Source organism: Lampris incognitus, chromosome 21 (assembly GCF_029633865.1).
Source record: "Lampris incognitus isolate fLamInc1 chromosome 21, fLamInc1.hap2, whole genome shotgun sequence".
Taxonomy (NCBI): Eukaryota; Metazoa; Chordata; class Actinopteri; order Lampriformes; family Lampridae; genus Lampris; species Lampris incognitus.
The window spans coordinates 26627633-26650638 of NC_079231.1; the positions used below are offsets into that span (position 1 = coordinate 26627633).

The 23006-nt window shown below is 47.8% G+C and overlaps 1 protein-coding gene across 1 annotated transcript in view; it reads right to left on the reverse strand.

Annotated features, from left to right (window-relative positions):
- nid2a (nidogen 2a (osteonidogen)) overlaps positions 1-23006 on the reverse strand; it is a 231038-nt gene that overhangs the window by 99847 nt on the left and 108185 nt on the right. Inside the window, exon 15 of the mRNA XM_056301042.1 lies at positions 14699-14833. Within this exon, the coding sequence (XP_056157017.1) occupies positions 14699-14833 (135 nt within the window). The remainder of the gene's footprint in view (positions 1-14698; positions 14834-23006) is intronic.

Here is a 23006-nt window from a genome sequence, read left to right on the forward strand (position 1 = left end):
GTGTAGGTACCTGGGCTGTGAAGTAAGGGTAGTGTAGGTACCTGGGTTGTGAAGTCAGGCTTGTGTAGGTACCGGGTCGTAAAGTCAGGGTAGTGTAGGTACCGGGGTTGTGAAGTCGGGGTTGTGTAGGTACCAGGGTTGTGAAGTCAGGGTTGTGTAGGTACCAGGGTTGTGTAGGTACCTGGGCTGTGTAGGTACCTGGGTTGTGAAGTCAGGGTTGTGTAGGTACCTGGGTTGTGAAGTCGGGGTTGTGTCGGTACCTGGGTTGTGAAGTCGGGGTTGTGTAGGTACCAGGGTTGTGAAGTCAGGGTTGTGTAGGTACCTGGGCTGTGAAGTAAGGGTAGTGTAGGTACCTGGGTTGTGAAGTCAGGGTTGTAAAGTCAGGGTTGTGTAGGTACCTGGGTTGAGAAGTCAGGTTTGTGTAGGTATCGGGGTTGTAAAGTCAGGGTTGTGAAGTCAGGTTTGTGTAGGTACCTGGGTTGTGAAGTCGGGGTTGTGTAGGTACCAGGGTTGTGAAGTCAGGGTTGTGTAGGTACCGGGTCGTAAAGTCAGGGTAGTGTAGGTACCTGGGTTGTGAAGTCAAGTTTGTGTAGGTATCGGGGTTGTAAAGTCAGGGTTGTGAAGTCAGGTTTGTGTAGGTACCTGGGTTGTGAAGTCGGGGTTGTGTAGGTACCAGGGTTGTGAAGTCAGGGTTGTGTAGGTACCAGGGTTGTGTAGGTACCTGGGCTGTGAAGTAAGGGTAGTGTAGGTACCTGGGTTGTGAAGTCAGGGTTGTGTAGGTACCTGGGTTGTGAAGTCAGGGTTGTGTAGGTACCTGGGTTGTGAAGTCAGGGTTGTGTAGGTACCTGGGTTGTGAAGTCGGGGTTGTGTCGGTACCTGGGTTGTGAAGTCGGGGTTGTGTAGGTACCAGGGTTGTGAAGCCAGGGTTGTGTAGGTACCTGGGCTGTGAAGTAAGGGTAGTGTAGGTACCTGGGTTGTGAAGTCAGGGTTGTGAAGTCAGGGTTGTGTAGGTACCTGGGTTGTGAAGTCAGGGTTGGGTAGGTACCTGGGTTGTGTAGGTACCTGGGCTGTGAAGTAAGGGTAGTGTAGGTACCTGGGTTGTGAAGTCAGGGTTGTGTAGGTACCTGGGGTGTGAAGTCAGGATTGTGTAGGTACCTGGGTTGTGAAGTCAGGGTTGTGTAGGTACCTGGGTTGTGAAGCCAGGGTTGTGTCGGTACCTGGGTTGGGAAGTTGGGGTTGTGAAGTCAGGGTTGTGTAGCAACCTGGGCTGTGAAGTAAGGGTAGTGTAGGTACCTGGGTTGTGAAGTCAGGGTTGTCAAGATACCTGGGTTTTGAAGTCAGGGTTGTGAAGTCAGGTTTGTGTAGGTACCTGGGTTGTGAAGTCGGGGTTGTGTAGGTACCAGGGTTGTGAAGTCAGGGTTGTGTAGGTACCTGGGCTGTGAAGTAAGGGTAGTGTAGGTACCTGGGTTGTGAAGTCAGGGTTGTGAAGTCAGGGTTGTGTAGGTACCTGGGTTGTGAAGTCAGGGTTGTGTAGGTACCTGGGTTGTGAAGTCGGGGTTGTGTCGGTACCTGGGTTGTGAAGTCAGGGTTGTGTATGTACAAGGGTTGTGTAGGTACCTGGGCTGTGAAGTAAGGGTAGTGTAGGTACCTGGGTTGTGAAGTCAGGGTCGTAAAGTCAGGGTAGTGTAGGTACCTGGGTTGTGAAGTCAGGTTTGTGTAGGTATAGGGGTTGTAAAGTCAGGGTTGTGAAGTCAGGTTTGTGTAGGTACCTGGGTTGTGAAGTTGGGTTGTGTAGGTACCAGGGTTGTGAAGTCAGGGTTGTGTAGGTACCAGGGTTGTGTAGGTACCTGGGCTGTGAAGTAAGGGTAGTGTAGGTACCTGGGTTGTGAAGTCAGGGTTGTGAAGTCAGGGTTGTGTAGGTACCTGGGTTGTGAAGTCAGGGTTGTGTAGGTACCGGGTTGTAAAGTCAGGGTAGTGTAGATACCTGGGTTGTGAAGTCAGGGTTGTGTAAGTACCGGGATTGTGAAGTCAGGGTTGCGTAGGTACCTGGGTTGTGAAGTCAGGGTTGTGTAGGTACCGGGTTGTAAAGTCAGGGTAGTGTAGATACCTGGGTTGTGAAGTCAGGGTTGTGTAGGTATCGGGGTTGTAAAGTCAGGGTTGTGAAGTCAGGTTTGTGTAGGTACCTGGGTTGTGAAGTCGGGGTTGTGTAGGTACCAGGGTTGTGAAGTCAGGCTTGTGTAGGTACCGGGTCGTAAAGTCAGGGTAGTGTAGGTACCTGGGTTGAGAAGTCAGGTTTGTGTAGGTATCGGGGTTGTAAAGTCAGGGTTGTGAAGTCAGGTTTGTGTAGGTACCTGGGTTGTGAAGTCGGGGTTGTGTAGGTACCAGGGTTGTGAAGTCAGGGTTGTGTATGTACCAGGGTTGTGCAGGTACCTGGGCTGTGAAGTAAGGGTAGTTTAGGTACCTGGGTTGTGAAGTCAGGGTTGTGAAGTCAGGGTTGTGTAGGTACCTGGGTTGTGAAGTCAGGGTTGTGTAGGTACCTGGGTTGTGAAGTCGGGGTTGTGTCGGTACCTGGGTTGTGAAGTCGGGGTTGTGTAGGTACCAGGGTTGTGAAGTCAGGGTTGTGTAGGTACCTGGGCTGTGAAGTAAGGGTAGTGAAGGTACCTGGGTTGTGAAGTCAGGGTTGTGAAGTCAGGGTTGTGTAGGTACCTGGGTTGTGAAGTAAGGGTTGTGTAGGTACCAGGGTTGTGTAGGTACCTGGGCTGTGAAGTAAGGGTAGTGTAGGTACCTGGGTTGTGAAGTCAGGGTTGTGTAGGTACCTGGGTTGTGAAGTCAGGGTTGTGTAGGTACCTGGGTTGTGAAGTCAGGGTTTTGTAGGTACCTGGGTTGTGAAGTCGGGGTTGTGTAGGTACCAGGGTTGTGAAGTCAGGGTTGTGTAGGTACCTGGGCTGTGAAGTAAGGGTAGTGTAGGTACCTGGGTTGTGAAGTCAGGGTTGTGAAGTCAGGGTTGTGTAGGTACCTGGGTTGTGAAGTCAGGGTTGTGTAGGTACCTGGGTTGTGAAGTCGGGGTTGTGTAGGTACCAGGGTTGTGAAGCCAGGGTTGTGTAGGTACCTGGGCTGTGAAGTAAGGGTAGTGTAGGTACCTGGGTTGTGAAGTCAGGGTTGTGAAGTCAGGGTTGTGTAGGTACCTGGGTTGTGAAGTCAGGGTTGGGTAGGTACCTGGGTTGTGTAGGTACCTGGGCTGTGAAGTAAGGGTAGTGTAGGTACCTGGGTTGTGAAGTCAGGGTTGTGTAGGTACCTGGGGTGTGAAGTCAGGATTGTGTAGGTACCTGGGTTGTGAAGTCAGGGTTGTGTAGGTACCTGGGTTGTGAAGCCGGGGTTGTGTCGGTACCTGGGTTGGGAAGTTGGGGTTGTGAAGTCAGGGTTGTGTAGCAACCTGGGCTGTGAAGTAAGGGTAGTGTAGGTACCTGGGTTGTGAAGTCAGGGTTGTCAAGATACCTGGGTTTTGAAGTCAGGGTTGTGAAGTCAGGTTTGTGTAGGTACCTGGGTTGTGAAGTCGGGGTTGTGTAGGTACCAGGGTTGTGAAGTCAGGGTTGTGTAGGTACCTGGGCTGTGAAGTAAGGGTAGTGTAGGTACCTGGGTTGTGAAGTCAGGGTTGTGAAGTCAGGGTTGTGTAGGTACCTGGGTTGTGAAGTCAGGGTTGTGTAGGTACCTGGGTTGTGAAGTCGGGGTTGTGTCGGTACCTGGGTTGTGAAGTCAGGGTTGTGTATGTACAAGGGTTGTGTAGGTACCTGGGCTGTGAAGTAAGGGTAGTGTAGGTACCTGGGTTGTGAAGTCAGGGTCGTAAAGTCAGGGTAGTGTAGGTACCTGGGTTGTGAAGTCAGGTTTGTGTAGGTATAGGGGTTGTAAAGTCAGGGTTGTGAAGTCAGGTTTGTGTAGGTACCTGGGTTGTGAAGTTGGGTTGTGTAGGTACCAGGGTTGTGAAGTCAGGGTTGTGTAGGTACCAGGGTTGTGTAGGTACCTGGGCTGTGAAGTAAGGGTAGTGTAGGTACCTGGGTTGTGAAGTCAGGGTTGTGAAGTCAGGGTTGTGTAGGTACCTGGGTTGTGAAGTCAGGGTTGTGTAGGTACCGGGTTGTAAAGTCAGGGTAGTGTAGATACCTGGGTTGTGAAGTCAGGGTTGTGTAAGTACCGGGATTGTGAAGTCAGGGTTGCGTAGGTACCTGGGTTGTGAAGTCAGGGTTGTGTAGGTACCGGGTTGTAAAGTCAGGGTAGTGTAGATACCTGGGTTGTGAAGTCAGGGTTGTGTAGGTATCGGGGTTGTAAAGTCAGGGTTGTGAAGTCAGGTTTGTGTAGGTACCTGGGTTGTGAAGTCGGGGTTGTGTAGGTACCAGGGTTGTGAAGTCAGGCTTGTGTAGGTACCGGGTCGTAAAGTCAGGGTAGTGTAGGTACCTGGGTTGAGAAGTCAGGTTTGTGTAGGTATCGGGGTTGTAAAGTCAGGGTTGTGAAGTCAGGTTTGTGTAGGTACCTGGGTTGTGAAGTCGGGGTTGTGTAGGTACCAGGGTTGTGAAGTCAGGGTTGTGTATGTACCAGGGTTGTGCAGGTACCTGGGCTGTGAAGTAAGGGTAGTTTAGGTACCTGGGTTGTGAAGTCAGGGTTGTGAAGTCAGGGTTGTGTAGGTACCTGGGTTGTGAAGTCAGGGTTGTGTAGGTACCTGGGTTGTGAAGTCGGGGTTGTGTCGGTACCTGGGTTGTGAAGTCGGGGTTGTGTAGGTACCAGGGTTGTGAAGTCAGGGTTGTGTAGGTACCTGGGCTGTGAAGTAAGGGTAGTGAAGGTACCTGGGTTGTGAAGTCAGGGTTGTGAAGTCAGGGTTGTGTAGGTACCTGGGTTGTGAAGTAAGGGTTGTGTAGGTACCAGGGTTGTGTAGGTACCTGGGCTGTGAAGTAAGGGTAGTGTAGGTACCTGGGTTGTGAAGTCAGGGTTGTGTAGGTACCTGGGTTGTGAAGTCAGGGTTGTGTAGGTACCTGGGTTGTGAAGTCAGGGTTTTGTAGGTACCTGGGTTGTGAAGTCGGGGTTGTGTAGGTACCAGGGTTGTGAAGTCAGGGTTGTGTAGGTACCTGGGCTGTGAAGTAAGGGTAGTGTAGGTACCTGGGTTGTGAAGTCAGGGTTGTGAAGTCAGGGTTGTGTAGGTACCTGGGTTGTGAAGTCAGGGTTGTGTAGGTACCTGGGTTGTGAAGTCGGGGTTGTGTCGGTACCTGGGTTGTGAAGTCGGGGTTGTAAAGTCAGGGTTGTGTAGGTACCTGGGTTGTGAAGTCAGGGTTGTGTAGGTACCGGGTCGTAAAGTCAGGGTAGTGTAGGTACCTGGGTTGGGAAGTCAGGTTTGTGTAGGTATAGGGGTTGTAAAGTCAGGGTTGTGAAGTCAGGTTTGTGTAGGTACCTGGGTTGTGAAGTCGGGTTGTGTAGGTACCAGGGTTGTGAAGTCAGGGTTGTGTAGGTACCAGGGTTGTGTAGGTACCTGGGCTGTGAAGTAAGGGTAGTGTAGGTACCTGGGTTGTGAAGTCAGGGTTGTGAAGTCAGGGTTGTGTAGGTACCTGGGTTGTGAAGTCAGGGTTGTGTAGGTACCGGGTTGTAAAGTCAGGGTAGTGTAGATACCTGGGTTGTGAAGTCAGGGTTGTGTAAGTACCGGGATTGTGAAGTCAGGGTTGCGTAGGTACCTGGGTTGTGAAGTCAGGGTTGTGTAGGTACCGGGTTGTAAAGTCAGGGTAGTGTAGATACCTGGGTTGTGAAGTCAGGGTTGTGTAAGTACCGGGATTGTGAAGTCAGGGTTGCGTAGGTACCTGGGTTGTGAAGTCAGGTTTGTGTAGGTACCTGGGTTGTGAAGTCAGGTTTGTGTGGGTACCGGGGTTATAAAGTCAGGGTAGTGGAGATACCTGGGTTGTGAAGTCAGGGTTGTGTATGTACCGGGATTGTGAAGTCAGGGTTGTGTAGGTACCTGGGTTGTGAAGTCAGGGTTGTGTAGGTACCTGGGTTGTGAAGTCAGGGTTGTGTAGGTACCTGGGTTGTGAAGTCAGGGTTGTGTAGGTACCTGGGTTGTGAAGTCGGGGTTGTGTCGGTACCTGGGTTGTGAAGTCGGGGTTTTGTCGGTACCTGGGTTGTGAAGTCGGGGTTGTGTAGGTACCTGGGTTGTGAAGGTACCTGGGTTGTGTAGGTACCTGGGTTGTGAAGTCAGGGTTGGGTAGGTACCTGGGTTGTGAAGTCAGGGTTGTGTAGGTACCTGGGTTGTGAAGTCAGGGTTGTGTAGGTACCTGGGTTGTGAAGTCGGGGTTGTGTCGGTACCTGGGTTGTGAAGTCGGGGTTTTGTCGGTACCTGGGTTGTGAAGTCGGGGTTGTGTAGGTACCTGGGTTGTGAAGGTACCTGGGTTGTGTAGGTACCTGGGTTGTGAAGTCAGGGTTGGGTACGTGTTTGATACAACGGGGGAAAAGAAACAAAACATAAAATTGCTTCTTTTGTATTAAACAGTGTTTACTGAACAAACTGTGGCTCTGCCTTCCTTCATAAAAACATATGTCAGTACTGCTGCAACCATCTGCAAGCTACTAATGAACAAGTAAAATGTACTTAAAAGTAAATCAAAATATATATTCTCTCAAATAAACCAAGATATAATGAAATAAACATACACTAACGTGCAGCATATAGAAAATTAACTGCACTTGTATTCATATCAGCAGGTTTGAGCTTCACATTAGGACTGAGCAACAGTCCCAGCTGAGCTGTTTGTGTTTTGTTCTGTTCTATGTTCTTGTTTATGTTCTATATGTTCTGTATTTATGTTTTATGTTCTGCATTTATGTTCTGTATTATCTACAAAGTAGTATATGTCTTATCTCTAAATCTACAAAGAAACAATGTTCTTACATTGTGTCTTTGTAGATTTAGAGAAAGCATATGACAGGGTGGCAAGAAAGGAGGTGTGGTATTGTATGAGGAAGTCGGGAGTTGCAGAGAAGTATGTAGGAGTGGTGCAGGATATGTATGAGGCTAGTGTGACAGTGGTGAGGTGTGTGGTTGAAATGACAGATGGGTTCAAGGTGGAGGTGGGATTACACCAAGGATCGGCTCTGAGCCCTTTCTTGTTTGCAATGGTGATGGACAGGTTGACGGACGAGATCAGCAAGGAGTTCCCGTGGACTATGATGTCCGTGGATGACATTGTGATCTGTAGTGAGAGTAGGGTGCAGGTTGAGGAGAGCCTGGAGAGGTGGAGGTATGCACTGGAGAGAAGAGGATGAAAGTCAGTAGGAGCAAGACGGAATACCTATGCGTGAATGAGAGAGAGGACAGTGGAATGATGAGGATGCAAAAAGTGGATGTGGTGGAGGTGTAGGAGTTTAAATACTTGGATTCAACTGTTCAAAGTAACGGGGAGTGCAGCAGAGAGGTGAAGAAGAGAATGCAGGCAGGGTGGAGTGGGTGGAGAAGAGTGTCAGGAGTGATTTGCGACAGAAGGGCACCAGCAAGAGTTAAAGGGAAGGTTTTTGTGAGACCAGCTATGTTATATGGTTTGGAGACAGCGGCACTGACAGGAGGTGGAGCTGGAGGTGGCAGAGTTGAAAATGCTAAGATTTTCACTGAGAGTGATGAAGAAGGACAGGATTAGGAACGGGTATATTAGAGGGACAGCTCAGGTTGGATGGTTTGGAGACAAAGCAAGAGAGACAAGATTGAGATGGTTTGGACATGTGTGGACGAGAGATGCTGGGTATACTGGGAGAAGGATGCTGAATATGGAGCTGCCAGGGAAGAGAAGAGAAAAAGACCAAAGAGGAGGTTTATGGATGTGGTGAGGGAAGACATGCAGATGGCTGGTGTGACAGAGGAAGATGCACAAGACAGGAAGAAATGGAAACGGATGATCTACTGTGGCGACCCCTAACAGGAGTACCCGAAAGTAGTAGTAGATTTATGTTTTATGTTCTGTGTTTATGTTCTGTATTTATGTTTCATGTTCTGTATTTATGTTCTGTGTATATGTTCTGTATTTATGTTCTGTATTTATGTTTGGTGTTTATGTTCTGTGTTCATGTTCATTACATTACATTACATTATAGTAATTTAGCCGACGCTTTTATCCAAAGCGACTTACAATGAGTGCATCATTTAACGTAGGAAATCAGGAGAACTACTAGTCATCAGAGGTCATAAGTGCATCTTCTCTCTAAACAAGCATCTAAGAGAAAAACCAGTGCTAAAGTAAAAGTGCAAGAAAGAGTTTTTTTTTAAATGAGTGAATACAATAAGTGCTAAGAACAAGTAACAGGGTAGTAGTTCTTGAAGAGGTGAGTTTTCAACCTGTGCTGAAAGATGGGCAGCGACTCCGCTGTCCTGACATCAGTGGGGAGTTCATTCCACCACTGTGGGACCAGGACAGAACAGAGCCGTGACCGAGTCGATCGGCAGCAGGGCCTCTGAGCGACAGGGCAACCAGGCATCTCGAGGCAGCAGAGTGAAGTGGTCGGGCAGGGGTTTAGGGCTTGACCATGGCCTGGAGATAGGAAGGAGCTGTTCCTTTCACTGCCCTGTAGGCTAGCACCAGAGTCTTAAACTGGATGCGAGCAGCTACTGGGAGCCAGTGTAGGGACATGAGAAGGGGAGTTGTGTGGGAGAATTTAGGGCTGTTGAACACCAGACAAACTGCAGGTTTCTGAACAAGCTCCAGAGGTCTGATGGCCGACGCCGAGGCACCAGCAAGGAGGGAATTGCCGTAGTCCAGCCGGGAGATGACCAGAGCCTGGATGAGCACCTGTGCCATCTCATTTGTAAAGAATGGGTGAATCCTCCTGATGTTATAGAGGAGAAATCTGCAGGACTGAGCAACCGATGCAACATTTGCAGCAAATGACAGTTGGTCGTCCAGGATCACACCCAGATTCCTCGCAGTCTGAGTTGGCATCACCATGGTGTTGTCAATGGTGATGGCCAGGTCTCGGTGTGGGCAACCTTTCCCCGGGAGGAACATCAGCTCTGTCTTGTCCAGATTAAGCTTCAGGTGGTGTGTCGCCATCCACTCCGAGATGTCAGTCAAGCACGCAAGCAATGCGTCTCTCTACTTGTGTGTCAGAGGGAGGAAAGGACAAGATCGGCTGGGTATCATCGGCATAACAATGGTAAGAGAAGTCATGCGAGCGAATAACAGAACCCAGGGATGTCGTGTACAGGGAGAACAGGAGAGGACCCAGAACCGAACCTTGTGGAACGCCTGTAGTCAGTCTGCGTGGCTCCGACACAGATCCCCTCCATGTCACCTGGTAGGAGCGACCCGCCAGGTAGGATGCAAACACTGAGAGTGCAGAGCCTGTGACACCCAGCCCCTCGAGGGTAGAGAGGAGGATCTGGTGGTTCACTGTGTCGAACGCAGCTGACATGTTCTGTAGTTATGTTCTGTATTTATGTTCTTTGTTTATGTTCTGTATTTATTTTCTGTATTTATGTTCTGTATGTTTAACTGTATTTATGTTCTGTATTTATGTTTTGTTTATGTTCTGTATATATGTTCTGTATTTGAGCTTTGTTTATGTTCTGTATTTATATTCTGTATCTATATTTAACTATTTATGTTCTGTAATTATGTTTTGTTTATGTTCTGTAGTTATGTTCTGTATCTATGTTCTGTATTTGAGCTTTGTTTATGTTCTGAAATTATGTTCTGTATCTATGTTCTGTATATATGTTTAACTGTATTTATGTTCTGTATTTATGTTCTGTATTTTCATGTTTTGTTTTGTTTCGTTTTTTTTCCCAGAAAAACGAACTTGTCTAGGTTGTTTGCGGAAAGGGCAGATCTGCTGGCACTAAGCCCTGGTTTATCTGAATCGGCCATAACTACGAGGCTGTGCTGTGCTAAAATACAGGCAGTCTCTCTGTGGCGTGTGTGTGTGCATGTGCGTGTGCGTGTGTGTGTGTGTGTGTGTGCATGCATGCTTAGTGGGTCGCTGAAGGTACAACATCCAGCCCTTTGCGAAAGTGGCACAGGGGGAAACTCAGAGTTTTAAATTAAATTACACACACACAAAAGTTCTGCACATCCATTATTAAAACCGCGTATCTGCTGTCAGGGTCGCGGGGATGCTGGAGCCTATCCCAGCAGTCATTGGTTGGCAGGTGGAGAGACACCCTGGACAGGCCACACATGCAGTGGTTAAAACGCTGCATTCATTCAGTACATATGCGTGCTGAACCAAAAGACCCATTCTGAACATTGTCAGTATGAATACGTTTAGGTCACACCCCTAGTGTGCAGCTAAGAGACAGAGAACAAGAAAGACAATGAGTGGCCATTAGATTAAGAAGAACCTGAAGGTGCACCATAAAGCAGTTTGCAATGTAAATACAGAGTGGATAGATGGTTGATAAAAGAGACAGAAAGTGAGATGGTGTCAGGGAAAGCCATGTGAAAGCCACAAGTAGAAAAGGCCTAGAGACTCCAATCGTTCAGAGTGATAGACAATCAAAATAGAGAGAAAGAAAAAGGAAAGATTAGAATGCTGGTGTTTGAATGTACAATTGGAAATACTGGCCCCTGTGTGTGTGTGGGGGGGCAGTCGTTTTGGACTCCATGCCACTGGATGCTGACCCAGATCTGCCAAGGACCATGTGGTGGCTGTCTGTGCAACAGCTTCCCCAGATTAAACAAAGTCATGCACAGGCATCCTCCATAAAGGGAATCCGCCCTAATATCTCTCCTATGGCAACCGGCAAGTGGCGACGGGGGCAGGATTGTGAGATCTGGAACCTCCTAGTCATGAGCCGGCACATCAGGCAGTGGGTGCTAGATTCAGTTGCTGGGCTCTTGGAACAAGGTAGAAAGGGCCATTCAGTAGCTGTACCCATGACTGAGCAGCCCTCTTTAGGATCAATTTTGCTCACTCCACCTGGGGGAGGGGCTAGAACAGGTGCCCTAAAAAATAGCCTGCCTCAAACCTCTGACTGGATTACCACATCCAGAGGGATCACCACATGCGGTCAGAAACACAGAAACATGAACTTTGGAGCCTGGAATGTGTGCACACTAATTGATAGTTCAACCAGTGACAAACTGGAGAGGTGAACCGCAATCATTGCTAGAGAACTGGAGCCGAGAACTGGATTGACATAGCTGCTCTTCCTGAAACCCGACTGGCAGACATAGGACAACTGAAGGAGGAGAGGGGTGCCTACACTTTCTTCTAGAAAGGAAAAGATGCCGATGAGCCCAGGATCCATGGTGCTGGATTTGCCATCAGGAACCAGATCATCAGCCACCTGTCTGAACTTCATGTGGGGATCAGTGAGTGTCACATGACCATCCGTCTGGTGCTTGCCAACAACCAAATGGGAACAGTTGTGAGTGCCTATGCCCTTACTTTAGACTCTGAAGAGGAAGTGCAAGAGATTTTCTATGCCAGCTTAGACGAGACTCTGTCAGAATCCCCAAAGAGGATAAGATTATTCTGCTAGGAGACTTCAGTGCCAGGGTCGTCCAGGATCAACACCTCTGGAAAGGCACTATAGGAAAGGAAGTCATCGGGAACATCAACTCCAATGGAGTTCTGCTTCTTAGGAGACGTGCTCAGTACGACCTCAACATCACTAACATCCTGTTTCGCCAGAAAAACAAATTTAAGGCATTTTGGAGACAACCCCTCTCCAAACAGTGGCATCTCCTTGACTATGTCATTGTACGAACCAGGGACTACCATGACGTGAACATCTCGAGGCCATTATCGATGCATATGACTGCTGGACAGATCATTGCCTCATCTGCTCCACGATGTCCATCAAACTCAAGAGCAAGAGAAGAGTTCAAATGAAGCAGATCCAACCAAGACTGAACCTTGAAAGCCTGAATGAACCTGCCACCCAGCAGTGAATTCAGGCCTCTCTTGGGGAAACCCTCCAACAGGAATATCCCAATGACATTGAGAAGTACTGGAGCCTGCTCAAATCCACCATCCTTGATACATGCAAAACCACCCTTGAGTACAAGTCCATAAAACACCAGGACTGGTTTGATGAAAATGACACAGAGATAGAACAGCTCATCTCCAAGAAAAGGCAAGTCGTTTGTGTCTGGCAAAGCGATGTAACCTGCAAGGCTAAAACAGTGGCACACTCAAGAGCCAAGGTGGACATCCAGAGATGGGTGAGGGAGCTTAAGAACTCTTGGTGGACAGAACAGGCTCTGGAAATCCAGCGACTGGCAGACTCAGGTGACACCAGAGGCTTTTTCAGTGCTACTAAGGCCATCTATGGTCCAAGCAACTGCGGCTTAAACCCTCTGCGCTCAAGGGATGAGCAGGAGCTGCTGAAGGATAACAACACCTGATGGAAGGAGCACTTCCAGGAACTCCTCAACCACAACAGCACAGCTGAACCAAACATAGCCAGCCACATTCCCTGAATCCTATCAGAGAAGACACTGGGGGGGGGGTTCTCCCCCCCCCCCGGAACCCCTACACACACACACACACACACACACACACCATGACAGAGGTTTAAGATGCCATCAGGAGCCTTAGGAACAACAAGGCCGCCGGTCTAGATAGGATCCCAGCTATGAGATCTAAAAGGAAGGTGGACCAGAGCTCCTGTACCACATCCATGCCCTCCTTCTCAAGGTATGGGAAAAAGAAGAACTTCCCTCAGAGCTCAGGGATGCTCTAATAGTGGCCATATTCAAGAAAGGGGACAAGGTGGAATGTGGAAACAACAGGGGCATCTCACTCCTGTCCACAACAGGCAAAGTCTTCGCTCGCGTCCTCACAAACTAACTGCTGCCACTGGCTGAGGAAGTATTCCCAGTATTTCAGTGTGGCTTCCACCCATCCAGAGGTACAGCAGACATGACATTTACAGCACACCAATTCCAGGAAAATGTTGACCTAGAGAACCGTGTTTTCCAGGCAAGATGGGAAACAGAACATCTTTTTACCGAATTCAATTTTTACAGTATTCTGATTCTGATTCAACATCAAACCTATGTCTTTAGTGTGCCTGGAAACAAAATCAGTCATGAAGGATTTCAACTTGAGTCGCCACTGCAATACCATGCACAAAGACAAATATGGCATGTACATCGGAGATGCCAGAGCCGCTATCAACACTGACCTAAAAGGAAAAATACACTGACAGCATAGCCTTTTTACCAAAGCCACATCTACACAGGAGTCCTCTCTCAAGGCATCTTATGCTGTTTCCCTTGAGCTTGCTAAAGCAAAGAAGCCCTTGTCGGATGGCGAAACATTGAAGCTAGAGATGGCTTAATCTTTTGGAGATGATAACATGGCTAAGAACTTTGAAACGGTCTCTGTCCCATTGCACAGTGATGCGAAGAATTTTTGACATTCAAAATCATGTCGAAGGAAAGCTAAAACAAGTCATGCATGACTACAATTACTTCTCCTTAGCGTTGGATGAGGGTACAGATGTGTTGGATGTTAGCCAGCTTCCCATTTACACAAGAGGCATTGACACTTAATTTGAAGTGCACGAGAAGTTATTGACACTGGTGTCTTTGCGTGACACTACCAAGGGCAAGGAGGTTTTCAATGCCATTAAAAATGTTGTAAGTGAGCATGGGGGCTTTAACAAGCTTTCAGCTGTTGTTACCTATGGCACACCATCAATGTGAAGAAGATGCACTGGATTCGCCAGGCTCCTCCAACAGAGCGGCATTGACTGTCCAATATTGCACTGCATCATACATCAGGTGAGTAACGTTGTTACTAGCTAACTATTAATTTATGGTTATGAATGTGGGTTTTCTTTGTGAACATTTTTATCATAGGCTAAATCCTATTTCATTTTGATCTTACAGGAGGCCCTCTGTGTGCCAAGACAAAGAACTTCAGCCATGCCATGAATGTAGTTACCAAGGTTACCAATCTCATTCGAGGGGGGGACAGGTCTCTCAGTCATAGGAAGTTTGCAGCCTTTTTGGAAGAAGTGAGTGCTGCTTATGGGGATTTTCAGATGCACACTGAGATCAGATGGATGAGTGGCAGGAAGTGCTTGGAGAGGTTTTTTGCGCTGTGCACTGAAATCCCAGTGTTCTTGGATCACAGCATTCCATGTGATACAAGTGCTTACTGCAGTAAACTCAGGGATACAGGTTTTCTCTGCAACACGGCCTTCCTTGCGGACATTACCTCGCATCTTAATCACCTTAATATGCAGTTGCAGGGAAGAGGCCAAACTGTGCTGGATCTCTATGCACACATGAATGCATTTAAGTGTAAATTAGCCCTGTTCAAAGAAGGCTTTTCATCCGACCATCCAAATTTGGCACACTTTCCTGCATGTGAAGAGATGCACAAAGATGTCCCTGAATGTGAGAAAACATTTCTCAACTACAGAGCAGACATAGAAACACCGCAGCAGCAGTTCAAGGGATGCTTTCAAGATTTCGATGCCATGCAGCCACAAATTGCATTATTCACTGACACCCTCCCTGCTGCTGTCAGTGAGCAACCCCCAGAGTTGCAGCTTGAACGTTGCGAACTACAGTGGAAGTGCACGGTCACAATCTGGCCCTCTGGTAGTGAAGATAACATTTTTGTGGCCGTCTCTATCATCAAAGTTGTCCATCCCTGCTCTAGATACACAGTGTACATATAGACATGAAGACAGATAAGATAGACATACAGACAGACAGAAAAAGCTCACCATAGCAGTTGCGTCCATCCCCTCTGTAGCCGGTAGCACACTGACACTGATAAGCCTGGCCCTCCAGCGGCACACACTGGGCTGTGGTGTCACAGTCATGGCTCCCAGCGTAGCATGGGTTGACCAGCTCTGGGCCTGTGGATGCACCGAAACACAGAGCGAAAAGGGGGTGGACGGAGAGGGGGGAAGAGGTTGGGACATGGGAAAGAGAGACTGATTGGTAAAATTTAAGAACTGGAATCAGTTTACTCTGCGTTATGCCATGTGAGTACTTTCATAACATTCGGGGTTAGCCTGGAGCAGCGCCTTACACAGGGCTTCATTGTCTTACTCGACGACACCGAGGTCTTGCTGCTGAAGGGATCGGACCATGCTGCCTTCAGATCATGGCCACCCCCTCCCAGTGGAGGAGAGGTTTCTCCCAAAGCCGGACACCGTGGAACAACACTTAAACATCTCAAGATGTAAAGAACGAATTGGTAGGAAGGGCCATGGGTACTCATTTACTCGGATGCATCCATCCATCCATTATCCAAACCACTTATCTTGCTCTCAGGATCGCAGGGATGCTGGAGCCTATCCCAGCAGTCAATGGCCGGCAGGCAGGGAGGCATCCTGTACAGGCTACCAGTCCACCACAGGGCCCACACACACACACACACACGTTCACACCTAGGGACAATTTAGTATGGCCGATTCACCTGATCTACATGTCTTCGGACAGTGGGAGGAAACCGGAACACCCGGAGGAAACCCACAAAGACACGGGAAGAACACGCAAACTCCACACAGAGGACGACCCGGGACGACCCCCAAGGTTGGACTACCCCGGGGCTCGACCCAGAACCTTCTCGCTGTGAGGCGACCGAGCTAACCACTGTGCCACCATTTACTTGGATATTATTAGAAATTTGCCCTTCATAGTGTACACCAACACTGTGGAACCCCACACAAAACATGAAAAAAAAAAGCGTCCGCAGTGGTGTAGCGGTCTAAGCATCGGCTTTGTGTCGATGCAGTTGCCCACTAGGGACTGGGGTTCACGTCCCAGTCTCGTCAGATCCGACTATGGCCGGACTCGATAAAGCAGCAATAACTGGCAGCGCTGTCTTCGGGAGGGGGGCGGAGTTGCCTTGTGTTCATCACATGAATGCGTCTGTGTGTGTGTGTGGGGAAAAAGCGGTGGTTCGGCCTGGAGTCGCCTTGTCATGAAAGTGGCGAGGCGTCTCCTTCGAGACTGCCAGCCAAAGAGATGCAGTTGGCGAACACATACAGTATGAGGGTGGGTGTTTGAATTAGAATAAAGAGCGATAACCACTAAATTGGGAGAAAAAGGGAAAAATCAGAAATAAATTAAAATAAAAAAACATGAATACGATACTGTGCATGTCATAGAAAAAACTTGGGTTTTGAGGGAGAAATAAAACCCTCAATTCTTGAGACGCTGAATTTACTTTTACAAAAGTTACATTATTAAGCCATGGGATTTGTACAAGGTAACAGATGGAATATGAAGTTCTCCAACATGATAAACTCCCCGACTTCCAGTGAATTACAGTGTGGCCAAACCAAACACACATGTAAAACCAGCGCACATTAAGTCCCAGAGGACAAGCTGCTCTGCAGAAAGCCTCCGTTCCTGCTCCAAACGCTCAACATATGGCTGCCGTTAGACACTCCTATGCTGCAGAGAGAAAGAGAGAGGAAAGCCGAGCGAGAGAGACAGAGAGAGAGAGACTAAGGGCGACAGAAAGAAGGAAGTAGAGAAACTAAGAAAGAGGGGAACATGCAGAAAAACGAGCAGAAGAACAGAAGGATGAAAAAAGACGGAGCAGTGGACAGGCAGAGGAGGAAGTGAGCGGATGTGAGTGCAGGGTTTCCTACTGTCACCATGTGTCCAGCCCCTGAAGACAATAAGAGTCTGCAGAGTCTTTTCTCACAACCCGCAACATAAACACAGCACATCCCTGTCTTTCTTTTAGCAAGCACTGTGATGCAACTACAAGTACACACTCAACAACACTATGCACATTACTGTGTTTCACTGTAGGGTTTCACTGTCAAATACAGTCTACATACAGTTCCAACACAATGTACTGATACAATACACATGTGTATTTGTCTTGTGGTCATCACTAAGACGACCAGCCAACACGTGGTCATCTGGGGTCTCCCTGGTCACACACACACTTGGGTGGTACTTCCAACAGTACTGGGGTTTTACCGTGTGTGTGTGTGTGTGTGTATGTGTCCAGAGTTAACAACAGGAAACTTGACACTGGATTGCACTGTAAACACACACACACACACAAGTTACACATCATAGGCACAGCTTGCTGCCATCTCCCGAGGCTGAAGACCAATTTGGCTTATTATCAAAGACGGGGGGGGGGGGGGGAGACAGCGAGAGAGAGACAGAGAGAGAGTGAGAAGGAGGGAGGGGGGGGGAGACAGGCTCTTCAAAGTCTGCTGTGGCTGAGAAAGAGGGAGGGAGATAGGGAACATGAGACTCAACTAAGGCATAATTAGAGAGAGAGGTGGGTGGAACACACACACACACACACACACACACACACACACACACACACACACACACACACACACACACACACATCATCATCATCATCATCAAAGCGATGACTGCAGTAATCCACCTGTTGTCTTTTACAAAACTCACACTGCACATGTGTGTGTGTGTGTGTGTGTGTGTGTGTGTGTGTGTGTGTGTGTGTGTGTGTGTGTGTGTGTGTGTGTGCGTGCGTGTGTGTGTGTGTGTGTGTGTGTCAAGCCGTGTTAATTAATAAGTAATTGCGTGTGTGTTTGTGGGTGTGAGAGAATGAGAGAGACAGAATGAGAAATGAGAGAGAGAGGCGGCAAGCTAGGGAGAGAGAGAGACAGACAGACAGACAGACAGACAGACAGGGAGAGAAAGAATGAATGAGAGAGAGGTGGAGCGCTAGGGAGAGAGACAGAGACAGAAAGAGAGTGAGAGAGACAGAGAGAGAGAATGAGAGAGCGGCAGACAGAAACAGCAGAAACACAGAGAGAGAGTGAGAGAGAGACAGAGAGAGTGAGACAGCTAGAGGCAGAGAGCTAGGGAGAGAGTGAGAGACAGAGACAGACAGAGAGACAGAGAGAGAGCGAGATCATGGATTACGAGCTCCTGAAATTTGGACAATTTTGTTGGTTCCAAAATAAGTTAAACCTTTCAAAACCAACCAAATTAGTAATTAATACTTATAACGTCAATTTTACTAATCGGACTCAACATTACAACTACCTTTAAATATTGGCAAGCTAGCTAGCTAGCTAACCTGAGTGCATTTACAGAACTACCATCTATAAGACGACGTCCAAGAGATCACAGCCAGGATTCAGACGGCCAAAACGACAACAAACTGCACTACAGGACTACAAAAATAAAACTAAAGGAGTAGCAACTGCACGTTTGGAACTGGCAAACAGGCAAAACCACCACAGATTAAGGAAAGGATAACTAACGCTAACCGCTAGCAACTTAGCTAACGAGCTAACAAGAAAAGACAAATTCAAAAGGGTCAGCAAACCTTTTGTGTGAAAGACACAGCACTAGGGAGACAGCTCCCCACAACAGGTGGACACCCTAGCCCCAGGCCATGCCCCCCATAGGAATACACCAGCGTATAACCACCCAGAGAGAGACATCCACCTATACATCAGTACCATGATCAACAGACCAACCAAGCCACAACACCCAGTCCACCATTCATCAGGACCAACACATCAGCCCACAAGCTTGCCACACCCACAGCAGGCCAAAACTCCCATCCACTAGGACCAGCCCACCCCCCTTTCGGACCAGACCTCCTGCCTCCAAGACCAGTCCACACCCCCTCCAGACCAGTCCACTGGCCCTCAGGACCTGCCCATTACCACCCCACCCCCTGCCAGACCAGACCGCTACCCTCCATAAAAAAAAAACACCCCATCACCACCACCCTCCTCCACCTGGCTGGACCACCATCTCCAGCTACCAACTCAGCCCATCGCAACTCAGCCCAACAAAGAGCCCCCCAAACTGGAGCAAAGCTATGCAGAGGCACTGAAAGGACAAGAGTCACTTCAGATGGGTGAGATAAAACAGTTGCTCCAGTACATCTGCTCTAAATTCATTTAAGACTATCACAAAAAAAGGATTGATTACTGTATCTATTGACAATGTATTTTTACTGTTTTATGTTCTGAAAGGTTTATCTCATTGTGAACATTTAATTATTAATATTTGTTAGTATGGCCTCCCTTTCCATTAGTACTTGGAATATTCAGGGCCTGAGCTCATCAGCTTTTGGCCTGAAATATACAAACAGAGAGTTTCAGGACAATATTAAAGGTATTGATATACTGATATTACTAGAAACATGGCATAAAGAAGACAAAATCACTCACTGTCCCCCAAACTACAAAGATATAGTAGTATCTTCACAAAAAAATCAGCACTGTACAACAGGGAAGAAACTCAGGAGGTTTGTTAATGTGGTACAAATCAAAATTGGACAGACACATCAGCGTCATGAAAACAGGTAAATATCATATCCGGCTAAAAATTAGGAGGGAAATATTCAGCTCACAGAAAGATGTCTTCCTCTGTGCAATATCCCCCCTTATGAATCTCCTTGTTACACTAAAGACACATTTACATTATTGGAGACAGAAACGAGCCATTTCCAGGACCAGGGAAATATTCTTGTTTGTGGAGACCTAAACACATGCACAGGCACCCAAAAACAACTTTGTAAGTACTGATGGCAATCATTACAGTTATAACTCACTTCATAAGACTAATAATTTTGTTTACCCCCACGGAAGGAACTGTGATCCGGTTATAAACAGACACGGAAGAGAATTATTGCTGCTCTATTGCAGCCTGGGCCTGTATATCGTCAGTGGTAGGATAAGAGGAGACACCTTTGGAAGACACATTGTGCTCACTTCTTGGGAATAGCACAGTAAATTACGTAATAACCGATATAGACACTTTGTCAATTAGAGCATTCACTGTCAAACCCTTTCTGATCACAGCCAAACCACCGTGTTCATCAAAACGACAGAAATTAACGCCATCAAATTACTGCCCAGTAAGCTGTTCGACTTATGGGAATCATACAGATGGGGCGAAAACAGTACAGAGGAACTCAGAGGGTTTTTGTAGATCAGGGACTGTGTTATTGCTGATGTTTATTGAGCCACTGCAGACACCGTACTGAGGAACACTCAGTTATACAGGTTACCGGGTGAGGGCCCGCGAAGCGATGGTGCTGGATGCCAGCTACCCGTATGTCGTCTTATTGCATCCTCGTCGTGTTGGTTAATAAACCAGGTTATGAGCACTAACCCTGCATCATTCATGAGAACACGAAACACGGTGTCAGAAGCGGAAGATTTTGGAACTTTCACGCACATTTTTTCGGCCGATACTTTTTATTTTTTCTAGCGAGGACAACGGAGCCGCCTAGCCTACGGAGCTAATCAGCGAACATGGCGGACGGATTTCGGCGGCCCGACCCTCTCGTCTTTGATGGCAACATGAGAATAAAAAAGCATGATAGAGACAAAGTGGACAATCAATCAGAAAAATATGTCAAACAGAGCATTGCTAACTGCAACAACTGTGGAGGCAGTCATGCGGCCAGGAGAGACAAATGCCCAGCTTTTGGTCAACAGTGCAACGCCTGTAAAAAATGGAATCACTGTAAAAGATGTTGTAGATCTGTACAGCAGGGCCACAACAAGCTAAAATTCAGGAGAGCTGTTCACCAGATTGAACCTGACCAAGCTGATAATATTGCTGAAGATACATTCTATGTTGATGGCCTAACACTGCAAAACACTGTTGATTCACCTGATGTACACGTAATTGAACAAGATGAAGCTTTTGTTACTGTACATGTAAATGGAAGTCCAGTTGAGCTGAAAGTTGATACTGGTGCTAAGTGCAATGTCCTGTCAATTCGGACATTTGAACAGATAGAGAGAAATGATCAACTTGAAGTAAATATGAAACCCACAAACCTTGTTGCATATGGGGGCAGCAAAATTAAAACTGTTGGTCTTGTTCGGCTGCAGTGTCACCTAGAGGGACAAACACACACATTGCCGTTCTTCATTGTTCATAAGGATGTTTTGCCACTGCTTGGTCTACATGTATGTAGAGAGATGGACTCGTCTCATTCAGCAAAGATGTTCATCAGTTAGGTCCTACTGATAATGATCTGTCGCAGCAAATTTACACTGAATACAGCAACCTCTTTTCAGATGAGCTTGGGAAACTACCTGTGACTTACTCCATGACACTTGATCCAGAGGTGAGACCTGCTGTTCGTCCTGCACATCACATTCCTATGGCTATAAAATACTGATGTCAAGGCAAACACGCACCACTTTGCCAGTCTCAAGAAAGCTGCTTGAACCAGAGGTGTACAAGCCACTGGAGGTAAAGGCTCAGCTTCTTAACAAAAGACTGACACAGAAGCTGTACTATGACAGAACGAGCCGACCTCTTCAACCATTGATGGAAGGACAAGTTATCAGAATGCAGACCCCTCAAGGCTACAATCGAACAGGCATGGTAAAGGAGATCTGCAAGGAGCCCAGATCCTATCTCATTCACTCAGAAGGAAAGCTGTACATGAGAAATAGGTGCCATATTCTGCCGGTTGTCGAGCCTGCTCCAGCACAGCACTACCCAGATGACAGTGAATGTCAGGACAGTGGACATGAACTTAACAACCAGCACACTCCAACAAAAGTGTCACACAACACGCTGGATACTGAACAGTCACATATGAAAACACCTACAGTAAACTACCCTACTTACTGGGTGAAGACAAGGAGAGCTGTACTATACTATACTATACTATACTATAGCTGAACAATATGTTCTCACTTGCCTCCATGTGAGGGGGAGTGAGGGAGCCACTGCCACTTTTGTGTGTTACCGATGTGGGAGGGCAGGACATGTAGCTAGAGTTTGTAGAGCAGTAATGCCAGTCAACAACCAGGTGCCACACCTACAGCCGCCCGCAGCGTTCCCTGGAGATGGTAATACAGCACCGGCTGAGCAGCCTTTAAATGGTTAGGGCCCGTGGTAGCCGGGGTTACCATGGGCAGGCAACAAGACCCCCAATGGCAGAAAAAAAGACATAGTGATGGAGGGGAGGCCACACCTTTGGTGGGCCCCAGAAATGAAGGGGAGGTGGAGGTCAGTGGACTAAAATGCAGGGCTCTTGTCGACTCTGGCTCACAAATCACTAGTATTACCCATGGGTTCTGGCGCAACCACCCCGTTCTTCGAGAGCAAAAGCTCCACCCCTCTAGGGTTCCCATAGAGGGTGCAGGAGGCCAGAGTGTGCCCTATTGCGGTGTCATAGACCTTAAACTTAAGGTACTGGGAAAAGAGTTCACCAATGTGCCAGCCTTTGTTGTCCCTGATTCTGATTACCGCTCCACAGTCCCCTGCTGTTGGGAACCAATGTCATCCGTCCCTTTAAATGCCACCTGCAAGCAACCTATGGCCAGCAGTTCCTGCACAAGGTTAAAGAAAGCCACCCAGAATGGTAGACAGCAGTGTTGCAGGTTGGAGAGGCAGGACAGAGTGACTTAAATGACAAAGTGGGTCCCGCTGTGTACACCAGCCACAAGATACGCATTCCCGCCAGGAAAGAAATGGATTTAATGTGTAGGATCAGATCCGGACCGAAAAAAATAACCTACACTGCTCTGATTGAAAACCACTCCTCCCAACAGCTCCCTGAAGGCCTGTTGGTTGCCAAAGTCCTGGCTGATGTAAAGAAAGGCCGTGTCCCCATCCGAGTAATGAATCTGTCACAACAGGCTGTTACAATCAGGTCAAACTCTCACATGGCCGAAGTCTTCCTTGTCGAGAACGTACTGGAGGTGGCGGACGGTGAACAGAACAAATCCAAAAATAGGGGGAACAATGACACATGCCTGAGCATTGATCAAGTTGATCGATTGATCAACATCAGCTGTGTTGTGGACCTAAGTGAAGCAGCAGTAGAGGATGAATGCCAGTGTTCTCAGCTCAGGGAGCTAGTGGACAAGAATGCTGCAGTTTTCTCTCAGCACCCCACTGACTATGGCCACACGAAGACAATACAGCATGAAATACCGTTGGTGGACTCTAGGCCATTTCGTAGTTTTTGTGAGACCAGCTACATTATATGGTTTGGAGACAGTGGCACTGACAGGAGGTGGAGCTGGAGGCAGAGTTGAAGATGCTAAGATTTTCATTGGGAGTGATGAAGAAGGA